Here is a 12,655-nt window from a genome sequence, read left to right as displayed (position 1 = left end):
TTCTAGTGGGTGTGTGGTAGTATACCTTAGTGATGACTCTGAGCACCTATTCACATGCTTATTTCATCATTCATATACAGGCACACCTCAGAGATAATATGGGTTTGGTCCACTGGAATAAAGTGAATATTGCAATAAAGTCAGTCACATGAATTTTTTGGTTTCTCAGTGCATATAAAAGTTATATTTAGGCCAGGTGTGGTGACTCATGTGTGTAATTCCAGCACTTTGGGAGGTCAAGGTAGGACTGCTTGAGTCCAGGAATTCAAAACCAGCTTGGGCAACATATTAAGACCCCACCTCTACAAAAATTTTACAAATTATCCGAGTGTGGTGGCGCATGCCTATAGTCCCAGCTCCTCGGGGGGCTGAGGTGGGAGGACCACTAGAGCCTGGGAGGTCGAGGCTGCAGTGAGCTGCCATCGCACCACTGCACTCCAGCCCAGGTGACAGAGTAGTATCCTGTCTCCAAAAAACAACAACAAAAAGCTGTATTTACAATATACTCTAGTGTATTAAGAAAGCAGTAGCATTATGTCTAAAATAACAATGTGCATATTTTAAATCAGGGATGTCCAATCTTTTGGCTTTCCTGGGCCACAGTGGAAGAATTATCTTGGGCCACACATAAAATACACTAACACTAATGATAGCTGATGAGCTAAAAAAAAAAAATCACAAAAAAATCTCATAATGATTTAAGTTTACGAATTTGTGTTGGGCTGACTATGGGTCGGACAAGTTTGCTTTTTTTTTTTTTGAGACGGAGTTTCACTCTGCCGCCCAGGCTGGAGTGCGATGGTATGATCTTGGCTCACTGAAACCTCTGCCTCTTGCGTTCAAGCGATTCTCCTGCCTCAGCCTCCTGAGTAGCTGGGATTACAGGTGCCTGCCACCATGCCTGGCTAATTTTGTATTTTTAGTAGAGACGGGGTTTCACCATGCTGGTCAGGCTGGTCTTGAACTCCTGACCTCAGATGATCCACCCGCCTCAGCCTCCCAAAGTGCTGGGATTACAGGTGTGAACCACCACGCCCGGACCAAGCTTGCTTTAAATAAACACGCTAACCATCATTTGAGCCTTCAGTGAGTCCTAATCTTTTTGTTGATGGAGAGTCTTGCCTTGATGTTGATGGCTGCTGACTGATCAGAATGGTGGCTGCTGAAGGCTGGGGTGGATGTGGTAATTTCTTAAAATAAGATAACAACAAAGTTTGTCACATTGATGGATTCTTCCTTTCACGAAAGATTTCCCAGTAGCATGTAATGATGCTTGATAGCATTTTACTCACAGTAGAACATCTTTCAAAACTGGAGTCAATCCTTTTACACCCTGCCACTGCTTCATCAACTAAGTTAATGTAGTATTCTAAATTCTTTGCTGTCATTTCAACAATGTTCACAGGATCTTCACCAAAAGTGTATTCCATCTTAAGAAACCACTTTCTTAGCTCATCAGTAAGAAGCAACTCGTCATCTGTTCAAATTGTATAATGAGATTGCAGCAATTTAGCCACATCTTCAGGCTACATTTCTAATTCTAGTTCTCTGGCTATTTCTACCACATGTGCAATTACTTCCTTCAATGAAGTCTTGAACTCCTCAAAGCCATCCTTGAGGGTTGGAATCAGTTTCTTCCACACTCCTGTTAATGTTGATATTTTGGCCTCCTCCCATGAATCACAAATGTTCTTAATGGCATCTAGTGTAGTGAATCCTTTCCAGAAGGTTCTCAATTGACTGTGCCTCAAGATCCAATTGAGGAATCTATGGCAGTAATAGCCTTATAAAAAGTATGTCTTAAGCGATAAGACTCACCAGGCACGGTGGCTCACTCCTGTAATCTAGGCACTCTGGGAGGCTGAGTGGGGAGGATTACTTGAGCCTAGGAGTTTGAGACCAGCCTGGGGAACATAGTGAGACCTAATTTCTACAAACAATAAACAAAATTAGCCAGGTGTGGTAGCTTACACTTGTAATCCCAGCCACTCGGGAAACTGAGGTTGAAGGATCACGTGAGCCCAGGAGGTGGAGGTTACAGTGAGCCAAAATCACATCACTGCATTCCAGCCTGGGTGACAGAGTGGGACCTTGTCTCAAATTAACTGGTCAGGTGCAGTGGCTCATGCCTGTAATCCCAGAACTTTGGGAGGATGAGGCAGGTGGATTGCTTGAGGCCTGGAGTTCGAGACCAACCTGGCCAACATGGCAAAACCCCATCTCTACCAAAAATACAAAAATTAGCCCGCTGTGGTGGCACACACCAGTAATCCCAGTTACTTGGGAGACTCAGGCACAAGAACTGCTTAAACCCAAGAGGCAGAGGTTGCAGTGAGCTGAGATCAGGCCACTGTACTCCAGTCTGGGCAACAGAATCAGGCTCTGTCTCGAGAAATAAAAATAAGAAAGTTAATTAATTTAATTAAATAATGAGACCTGAAAGTCAAAATTATACCTTGGGCTGCCAAATGGATACTGTATTAGCAGGTATGAAAACAACACTAATCTCCTTGTACTCTATTAGAGTTCTTGGGTGACCAGGAGTGTTGTCAATAAGCAGTAATATTTTAAAAGGAATCTTTTATTCTGAGCAGTAGGTCTCAACAGTGAGCTTAAAATACTCAATAAACCATGCTGTGAACAGATGTGCTGTCACCCAGGCTTTGTTGTTCCCTGTACAGAGCACAGGCAGCACAGATTGAGCATCATTCTTAAGAGTCTTAGGATTTGCAGAATTGTAAATGAGCACTGGCTTTAACTCAAAGTCACCAGCAGCAGGAGCCCCTAACAAGACAGTCAGCCTGTCCTCTGAAGCTTTGAATCCAGGCATTGATTTCTCCTCTCCAGCTATGAAAGTCCTAGATAGCATTTTCTTCCAATAGAAGGCTGTTTCATCTACACTGAAAATCTATTGTTTAGTGCAGCCATTTTCATCAATGATCTTAGCTAGATCTCCCAGATAACTTCTTTATTGTACATTCAGAATAAATCTTAACTCACTCCAATGTGTAATTTTTTTTTTTTTTTTTTGGCAATGTATTAAGATGCTGATCTCTTTTCAAATTGTATAAGTTAACTTAATTCTATGGGAGAAAGGTTTTCCTCTCTTCTAATTTGATGAAAAACCTTTAAGAGAAATCTTTCTATGGTTCTTTCTTTCCCAGATAACCAATTTCTCCATTAGCACTTGCTGCTTCACTTTGCATTTTTACATTTAGGAGATGGCTTCTTTCCTTATGCCATATAAACCAAACCTCTGCTAGCTTCAAACTTCTCTTCTGCAGCTTCCTCACCTCTCTTAGCCTTCATAGAATTGAAGAAAGTTAGGGCCTTGCTCTGGATTAGGTTTTGGCTTAAAGGAACATTGTGGCTGGTTTGATCTATCCAGGCCACTCAAACTTTCTCCTTGTCAGCAATAAGGCTGTTTGGCTTTCTTATCATTCGTGTGTTCACTAGAGCAGCACTTTTAATTTCCTTCAAGAACTTTTCCTTTGCATTTAAAACTTGGCTAACTTGTGCAATAGGCCTAGTCTTTGGCCTATCTTGCCTTTTGACATACCTTCCTCACTAAGCTTAATCACTTCCAGCTTTTCACTTAATGTGAGAAACATGTGACTCTTCCTTTCACTTGAACACCTAGAGGCCATTGTAGATTTATTAATTGGCCTAATTTCAATATTGCTGTGTCTCAAAGACTAGAAAGGCCTGAGGACAGGGAAAGAGATGTGGGAATGGCCAGTTGATGGAGCTGTCAGAACACACACATTTATAGATTAAGTTCACTGTCTTATGTGGGTGCAATTTGTAGTGCCCCAAATACAATTATAATAGTTACATGAAAGGTCACTGATCACAGATCACCACAACAGATATAATTAAAAAATCAGAAATATTGTGACAATTACCAAAATGTGACACAGACATGAAGTGATCATATGCTGTTGGAAAAATGGTGTGGATAGACTTGCTTGATGCAGGGTTGCCATAAATTTTCAATTTGGTAAAAATGCAGTATCTGCAAACTGCAATAAAGAGAAATGCAATAAAACAAAGTGTGCTTTTTTCTTCTTTTTGGGTCTATTCAAGTCTTTTACCTATTTAAAAGAAATGGCTGCGTACCTTATTATTAAGAGTTCTTATCCTGGTTATAAATCCTTTACCAGATATATGTATAGGTATAGAGAGAGTAAATATTATCTCCCAGTCTGTGGCTTACCTGTTTTCATTTTTATAATGATGTCTTTTGAAGAGAAGAAAATTTTAATTTTTATGAATAGCAATTTATCATTTTCTTCTACAGTTAGTGCTTTTTGTATCTTCTCTAAGAAATCTGTCAGCCTGAAAATTGCACGATTCTCCTATACTTTCTCCTAGACGCTTTATAGCTTAGAGCTTAGCATCATCTCAAGTTAATTTTTGGTAACTTTACGTCTAATTAGGGGATAAAAATAAAGGTTCATGTTTTTCTCTGTACGTTTTCATCTACTCCCATGCAATATTTTCTTTTTTTTGAGATAGAGTCTGGCTCTGTCACCTAGACTGGAGAGTAGTGGCACAATCTTGGCTTACTGCAAACTCTGCCTTCTGGGTTCAAGTGATTCTCCTGTCTCAGCCTCCCAAATAGCTGGGATTACAGGTCCGCACCACATGCCCAGTTAATTTTTTTGTATTTTCAGTAGAGACAGGCTTTTGCTATGTTGGCCTGGCTGGTCTTGAACTCCTGGCCTCAAGTGATCTGCCCACCTTGGCCTCCCAAAGTGCTGGGATTACAGGCGCGAAAAATGAAAAAATATTTAAACTGGCAGCCTATTTTTTTTTCAACTTACATGCAGAAAGCCCAAAAGTAATATGATAAGCATAATTCTTTATTGTGCATTCAGAATAAATCTTAACTCACTCCAATGTGTGATTTTTTTTTTTTGACAATGTATTAAGATGCTGATCTCTTTTCAAATTGTACAAGTTAACTTAATTCTATGGGAGAAAGGTTTTTCTCTCTTCTAATTTGATGAAAAACCTTTAAGAGAAATCTTCCTATGGTTCGTTCTTTCTTTTTAAGAAACGAAGTCTCTCTCTGCTGCCCATGCTAGAGTACAGTGGGGTGATCACAGCTCACTGCAGCCTTGAACTCCTGGGCTCATGTGACCCTCATGTCTTAGCCTCCCAAGTAGCTGGGACTTACAGGTACATGCCACCATGTACCTAATTAAAAATATTTTTTAGAGATGAGGGTCTCACTATGTTGCCCAGGCTGATCTTGAACTCCTGACCTCAAGTGATCTCCCTGCCTCAGCCTCCCAAGTAGTTAGGACTACAGGCATAAGCCACGCTATGGTTAATTTTTTTTTTTTTTGAGACAGGGTCTCGCTCTGTCACTCAAGGTGGAGTGTAGTGGTGCACTGAGAGCTCACTGCAGCCTTGACCTCCCAGGCTCAAATGATCCTCTCATATCAGCCTCTGAGTAGCTGGGACTACAGGTGTGTGCCACCACACCTACTTTTTTTATTTTTTGTAGCGACAAGGTCTCACTATATTGCCCAGGCTGGTCTCAAACTGCTGAGCTTAAGCAGTCCTCCTGACTTGGTCTCCCAAAGTGCTGGGATTTCAAGCATGAACTACTTCACCTGGCCTAATTCTTGATTAACAAAAATGGTGCAATACTTCAGATACAGTAGGTACTCAATAAATATTTAGCAAATATAGAAATGTTTAAGGATTAAACCAGTTGGTAGTTTTTGCTCCTTCTTTTCTTTGACTTTCTGCTAGCACATGATGTTACCATTTATAAGTATTTCACAAAATAGGCAAGGGAAGAAGGGAATGCTCAAATCAGTGAGCTGTTCTCAACTCTTATAAAAAATAAGTCCTGGCTAACACGGTGAAACTCTGTCTCTACTAAAAATACAAAAACTTAGCCGGGCGTGGTGGCAGCACCTGTAGTCCCAGCTACTCAGGAGGCTGAGACAGGAGAATGGTGTGAACCCAGGAGGCGGAGCTTGCAGTGAGCCGAGATCGTGCCACTGTGCTCCAGCCTGGGCGACACAGTCAGACTCCATCTCAAAAAAAAAAGAAAAAGAAAAATTAAGACAAAATATTTCAAAACATTTCAAATTATGGACTACTATCAAGTCTGGAAACTTAAAACACCAAAATTATTTGACTTTTCATAGTTCAAACTAAGCCATTAACTAAAAAATAAAGAATAAATCTTTATGTAAATTATTCAAATTATTATTAAGTCCATTAAATCAATCATCTAAACCTAAAGAAGGAAAGGACAACTACAATTACAGGGAACGTGAATGCATGAGTCTATCAACTAATGATAAAGGCTTTGGTAAGTCTGGGTGGTAGGCACATGAGTGTCATTATTTTCTGTATGTTTTACATTTTCAGGGTTAAAAAAAGATCTTGGTGACTTTATGGAACACTGATTGACCATTAATAGGAAGATTTATCATTACATTTTTCTTAGGAAAATGAAATCACAATTATGAAACTGGCAATCAGTGTAACCACACTGAAGTCCAAAGGTCTGAAATTCCGGGGTAATTCTCATCTACTTGGTGACTCTGGCTACAAGATACTTCCATAAGAAGCAAATCATAGAACAGAGCAAATGTAGACTCAAATGGCATTAGATGAAATTTCTATACCAGGTTGAAAAGAACTTATGCCACCACTGTTACAACAGAACTCAGGTGAAAACATCGGGAAAGGTTTTACTGTGTCCTTTTGTAAAAAATGTAGTTTTTCCAGTGGCAACTTTTCACAAGTTGTGAATGGTGATTCATACCTGATTCCTGAGTTTTTGAATTTCTTCTTCTCGATCTTTAATTCTGCTTTGTAATGTGTTCTTGGTTCGATAAAGATCTTCTTCTATATAGTGGAACTCCTACAAAGTGAGGCACAAACAAAACAGAAGCGAAATAAGTGTACCCTATTCCATCCTCAGTACCTAAATCAGTGCCTGGCACATGGTAGACAATCGGTATGTGCTGAGCATATAACTCAGTATATAACTGAGCGTGTAACTGAGTGTATTATACAATGAGTATGTAACTGAGTGAATAACAGACTTGGATGGGTCTGATGAAAAGTTAGCACTTCAGTATGTATTGTAAACAAAGGCTTGTAATAAATAATTATTAACTGTAAATAATCAGAAAACAAAAAAAATGTTTATCTTGTAGTAATGAGGAAGAATGGATAATCTCTTCAAGAATCTCAGGTATATAGCATTAATATGACAGTCACAAACTGGAAAAATATTCATAAAATGTATGATAAAGATCAACATACTGTTCATAAAATTGATTAAAAACACAAACCAGGAACATTTTAAAAATAGGGAAAGTATGTGATACAAAGAAAAACAATAATTCAGTAAGGTGGCAGAATATAAAATAATATATAAAAATCAATAGTTTTATATAAAGCAGTTAGAAGATATGAGAAAAAGGCCCCAATAAATAATAGTAACAAAAATAAATTTAACAACAGATGTGTAAAACACATATAAAGAATACTTTAAAACATTTTTAAAGGGTACAAAAAATACCGGAACATATAAAAAGTCGTACCATATTCTTAGGAACACAACATCATAAAGATGTCAATTCTCCTCTAATTAATTCATAAGTTTGACATCATCTCTACAAAAACAAAAGCTGTTATTATTATTATTTTTTAACTACGTAAAGTTATTCCAGAATTCACATGGAAAACTGTAAGAAGGAAAAGCCAGGTTGGGCATGGGAGCTCACACCTGTAATTCTAGCACTTGGGGAAGCTGAAGTGGGTGAATTGCTTGAGCCCAGGAGTTCAAGACCAGCCTGAGCAACATAGTGAGACCTCATCTCTACAGAGTATAAAAAAATTAGCTGGGCTTGGTGGTGCGTGCCTGTAATCCCAGCTACTCAGGAGGTTGAAGTGGGAGGATTACCTGAGCCTGAGGAGGTTGAGGCTGCAGTGAGCTGTGACTGCACCACTGCACTCCAGCCTGGGTGACAGAGTGAGATCCTGGCTTTAAAAAAAAAAAAAAAAAAAAAAAAAGGAAAAAGAAAAGCCAGAATCTCTGAAAAGGAGAACAGGTCATAAAGACATTAAAACATATAAAATCTCAAAAATTAAAAGCAATGTGGTACTGATGCATAAACAGAAAAACTGACTAATGGGAGAGAATAAAAGTCCAGAAGCAGATCTAGATACCTTGAGAATTTTAGGACATGATAAAGGTGACATCTCAAATCAATAAATATTTTAAAAAATGATACTAGGAAAACAGCCATATGGAAGAAAATTAGGTTGGATCTGTAGCTCACCTCACACATCAGAGTAAATTCCTAATAAATCAAAGATTTATATGCAAAAATGAAACCAAAAAAGTACTAGAAGAAAACTACAGGGGCAAATTTCTTCATAATTTCAGAAAGAGGAACACTGTGACTGAAAATCCAGAAGCCTTGGTAGAAAAGAATGATAAAGTTGACTACACAAAAATTAACTTCTGGCCAGGTGTGGTGGCTCACACCTGTAATCCCAGCACTTTGGGAGGCTGAGGCAGGTGGATCACTTGAGGTCAGGAGTTCAAGACCAGCCCTTGGCCAACATGGTGAAACCCCGTCTCTATTAAAAATACAAAAATTAGCCAGGCATAGTGGTGAACGTCTGTAATCCCTGCTACTCAGGAGGCTGAGGCAGGAGAATTGCTTGAACTCAGGAGGCGCAGGTTGCAGTGAGCTGAGATCGCGCCAGTGCACTCCGGCCTGGGTGACAGAGCGACACACTGTCTCAAAAAAAAAAAAAAAATCAACTTATGCATGACAACAAAATAAAAACCCTATGCAAACTAAAACACAAATGACAAGCTGGGAAAAATTATTTGCAATTCATATTACAGACAGAAGGATCATCCCCAAAAAGGCTAATACCTCTAAACTTATTAACAACTGCACTAATGCACTGTTTGTTTGTAGAATGGATCACTCAGAGTCAGCTCAGAATCTAACAGTAAAGTGCATGCCAATCCAAAAATGTGTCCAAATCACTGAAATACAATGTAGAACAGAGAAGAAGGAGTAACTAGAGTTACTAAGTACTTTCAAAAGCTTTATGCTTAACCGCTTAACTGTGAAGACAGTGAAGAGTAAAGCAGCAGTTTGGGAGCTGTCTGAACAAGCAAAGGTGATATGGCAGCACACTGCTAGAGACTCCATTAAACATTTAGCTCAAGTTGTTCATCTCACAAATGGAAAAAAATCAAGAGAGGTGAGAAAAGAGATTATGAGAAAGGTAACTAGGGTAGGAGAATCACACTTTACAAGGTTTGTCTGCTTTCTTTTAAGTTCTAGGCAAGTACGAAACTTAAGGTTGATATTACTTAAATTAATAAGAAGCACTAAAGGACTCTTCAATTGCAAGATTAAACACTTTCCATCTGGAACATCTGATTACTAAATAAATAGCCCATAGCTACATTAAGCTCCATTTTCTTCCACTTAACTCCCTCATTTTAAAAAGGCACTGGGAAGAAGTACAGTAAAAACCATCTACCACAATAAAATGAAAATTATCTCATTAAGCATCAAGAACATTAAATTGTTGCCTTTTAATATATAATAGTCCCTTGAATAAATTAAAATGCAATTTCTGAAAGGACAGCTGATGTCATAACTAAATTATCTAAAACTACCTATGACATACCCTGCAGGTTGTTACTTGGTGAGTTTTTCACTGAGTACTCAGGAAACAAATCTGAAGTACAACTTTCATAATAAAAAACATTTCTCTGAGAAGAGAACCAGTTTCAGAAGTAATAAATCCTAATGAAAAATGTCTTTAAAGAATTTAAATACAGAAAGATGGAAACATTAACAGTAAAGCACTGAGATAAGAATAGTTTTCTTGTCTGTAAAATAAAGAGAAGAGTAGTGATTTACTTGTGAGTAGGAAGTAAGATAATATGTACTAAATGCCTATAACAATGTTGTCACTTACTAAATTAGTGATGCTATTAACATTAGATATAGAACTTTATTCTGAAAATGTGGCTATGTTAAACTGTGTTAATATTGAAACTATTATATGAGTACATTAAAGTAAAATAATTTGGCTTGGGAGCATACAACTGCTACCTGAACAATGAAATATAATTTTAAACATGATTTGTTAGAAGAGTCTGTATAAGACTTTTTTCTCAAGCAGAAAGAACAGTTAACATGGTACTAACATTGTATCTGTATTTTTATTAAATAATATTTACTATTGTTCCTAGAAAGCACAAATGCAATAAACTATGAAAACCAACTGATGAATATAATATGTTTTGAAGTTTTCTATACTAGGAGATATAACAAAATACAGACAGGGTAACAGAAAGCATTCTGGGCTCAGAAACAGGAAACCTTGGTTCTATTCCATCTTTAATTAGTTGTACCAGGCAAGTGCCATCACCATTCTGTGCCTCCATTTCTCATCTGTTAAGAAACAAAAATCAAGGAGGATGGTGTAGGGAAAAGAAAGAGAGATCAGACTGTTACTGTGTCTATGTAGAAAAGGAAGACATAAGAAACTCCATTTTGACCTGTACCCTGAACAATTGCTTTGCCCTGAGATGCAGCTAATCTGTAACTCTGCCGCAACTTTGAGCTCACAAAAACATGTGTTGTATGGAATCAAGGTTTAAGGGATCTAGGGCTGTGCAGGATGTGCCTTGTTAACAAAATGTTTATAGGCAGTATGCTTGGTAAAAGTCATCGACATTCTCCATTCTTGATAAATCAGGGGCATGATGCACTGCGGAAAGCCACAGGGACCTCTGCCCTGGAAAGCTGGGTATTGGCCAAGGTTTCTCCCCATGTGATAGCCTGAGATATGGCCTTGTGGGATGGGAAAGACCTGAGCGTCCCCCAGACCAACACCCGTGAAGGGTCTGTGCTGAGGATGATTGGTAAAAGAGGAAGGCCTCTTGCAGTTGAGATAAGAGAAAGGCCTCTTTCTCCTGCCTGCCCCTGGGAACTGAATGTCTCGGTATAAAACCCGATTGTACATCTGTTCTATTCTGAGATAGGAGAAAAACCGCCCTGTGGCAGGAGGTGAGACATGTTGGCAGCAGTGCTGCTCTGTTAGTCATTACTCCACTGATGTTTGGGTGAGAGAAGCATAAATCTGGCCTACATGCACATCCAGGCAGAGTACCCTCCCTTGAACTTATTTGTGACACAGATTCCTTTTTTCACATGTTTTCTTGCTGACCTTCTCCCCACTATCACCCTGCTCTCCTACTGCATTCCTCTTGCTGCAATAGTGAAAATAGTAATCAATAAATACTGAGGGAACTCAGAGACTGGTGCCGGTGCAGGTCCTCTGCATGCTGAGCACTGGTCTCCTGGGCCCACTGTTCTTTCTCTATACTTTGTCTCTGTGTCTTATTTCTTTTCTCAGTCTCTTGTCCCACCTGACGAGATATACCCACAGGTGTGGAGGGGCAGGCCACCCCTTCAGATGGGATGGGAAGGCAGGAGGAACTTGTGGGGTAACAGAGTCTCAGTAGTCATCAATCTCAAATCCTGACCTGCTTCAGTCGCTCCAGTTCTGTCTCTAGTTCTTGTTTAGATGCTTTCTGCCCAGCTATTTGGTCGTGCAGATCCTGTAACTGTTCTCTTGCTGATTCTGCTTCATTAACTTGCTGTGCCTCCATATCCTAAAGAGAAAAAGCTTACATGTAAAAGCAATAAATAACATTCAGTTCAACATTTATTGAGCAATTGTTTTTTTTTTTTTTAAGAATCGGAGTCTCATGGTCACCCAGGCTGGAGTGCAGTGGCACAATCATAGTTCATGGCAGCCTCAAACTCCTGGGCTCAAGGAGATCCTCCTACATCAGCCTCCTGAGTGGCGGGACTATAGGCACATGCCACCAGGCCTGGCTTAATTTTTTTTTTTTTTTTTTTTTTTAGAGATGGGGTATGGCTTTATTGCGTGGGCTGGTTGCAAACTCCTGGCCTCAAACAATCCTCCCATAGCACTGGGATTACAGGTGTGAGCCACACAACGTGACTACCATGCAATTACTATGTGCTGGGCTCAGGAGGCACTGAGGAATAAAGGTCAGTGAGACATGGTTTCAGCCTATAGGCAGCATATAACCTGACACCTTCATTGTCTACTATGGCTAACGGCTAGCAGAATGAATGGGGCGCTGCAGCTGCTGCAGCACATAAGCCATGTGGTTTCATGAGTATCAGCAGAGGCTCACTGGGAGGCTTATATCTTTACTCAAAAGCTAACGGTTTCAAAAAAAAATCAGAAACATAATACCACAAAGGACTTCACTGCATTAGTCCCCTGAAATTGCAGGTTGTAATTAGTTTTGGTGTGCATCTGTGCCCCAGTGATCAACATATGATAAGAATATAACTTGTCTCGCATACCACCAGAAGTTGGCATATAATTTTCTTCTTCTAGCTTTATTTCTTTATTACTATTACTGGTTTTTACATGTTCCCGTGTTTCTTACTCTTATTTCTTTGAACTCACCTTCTGGATTTCCTGTCAAATCTCCTAGTAGCAAAAACATGGCTCTAGGTTTCTATATTTTCCCCAAATGGGTTAAGCATGAGTCCATTCATATGGCACAACAGGAGATGAAAAT

At 39.2% G+C, this 12,655-nt stretch overlaps 1 protein-coding gene across 2 annotated transcripts in view; it reads right to left on the bottom strand.

Moving 5' to 3' along the window:
* The window catches only part of GOLGA5 (golgin A5), a 46,247-nt gene that overhangs the window by 8,536 nt on the left and 25,056 nt on the right, over nucleotides 1–12,655 (bottom strand). For both annotated transcript variants that reach the window (XM_025392637.1, XM_025392638.1), the window contains exons 8-9: nucleotides 11,576–11,704; nucleotides 6,797–6,895 (exon numbers count right to left, since the gene is read on the bottom strand). In XM_025392637.1, the coding sequence (XP_025248422.1) occupies nucleotides 6,797–6,895; nucleotides 11,576–11,704 (228 nt within the window). The remainder of the gene's footprint in view (nucleotides 1–6,796; nucleotides 6,896–11,575; nucleotides 11,705–12,655) is intronic.

Source organism: Theropithecus gelada, chromosome 7b (assembly GCF_003255815.1).
Source record: "Theropithecus gelada isolate Dixy chromosome 7b, Tgel_1.0, whole genome shotgun sequence".
In the NCBI taxonomy this organism is placed as follows: domain Eukaryota; kingdom Metazoa; phylum Chordata; class Mammalia; order Primates; family Cercopithecidae; genus Theropithecus; species Theropithecus gelada.
Note: the sequence above shows the minus strand (reverse complement) of the source record. Positions and strands in the feature narration are given on the sequence as shown.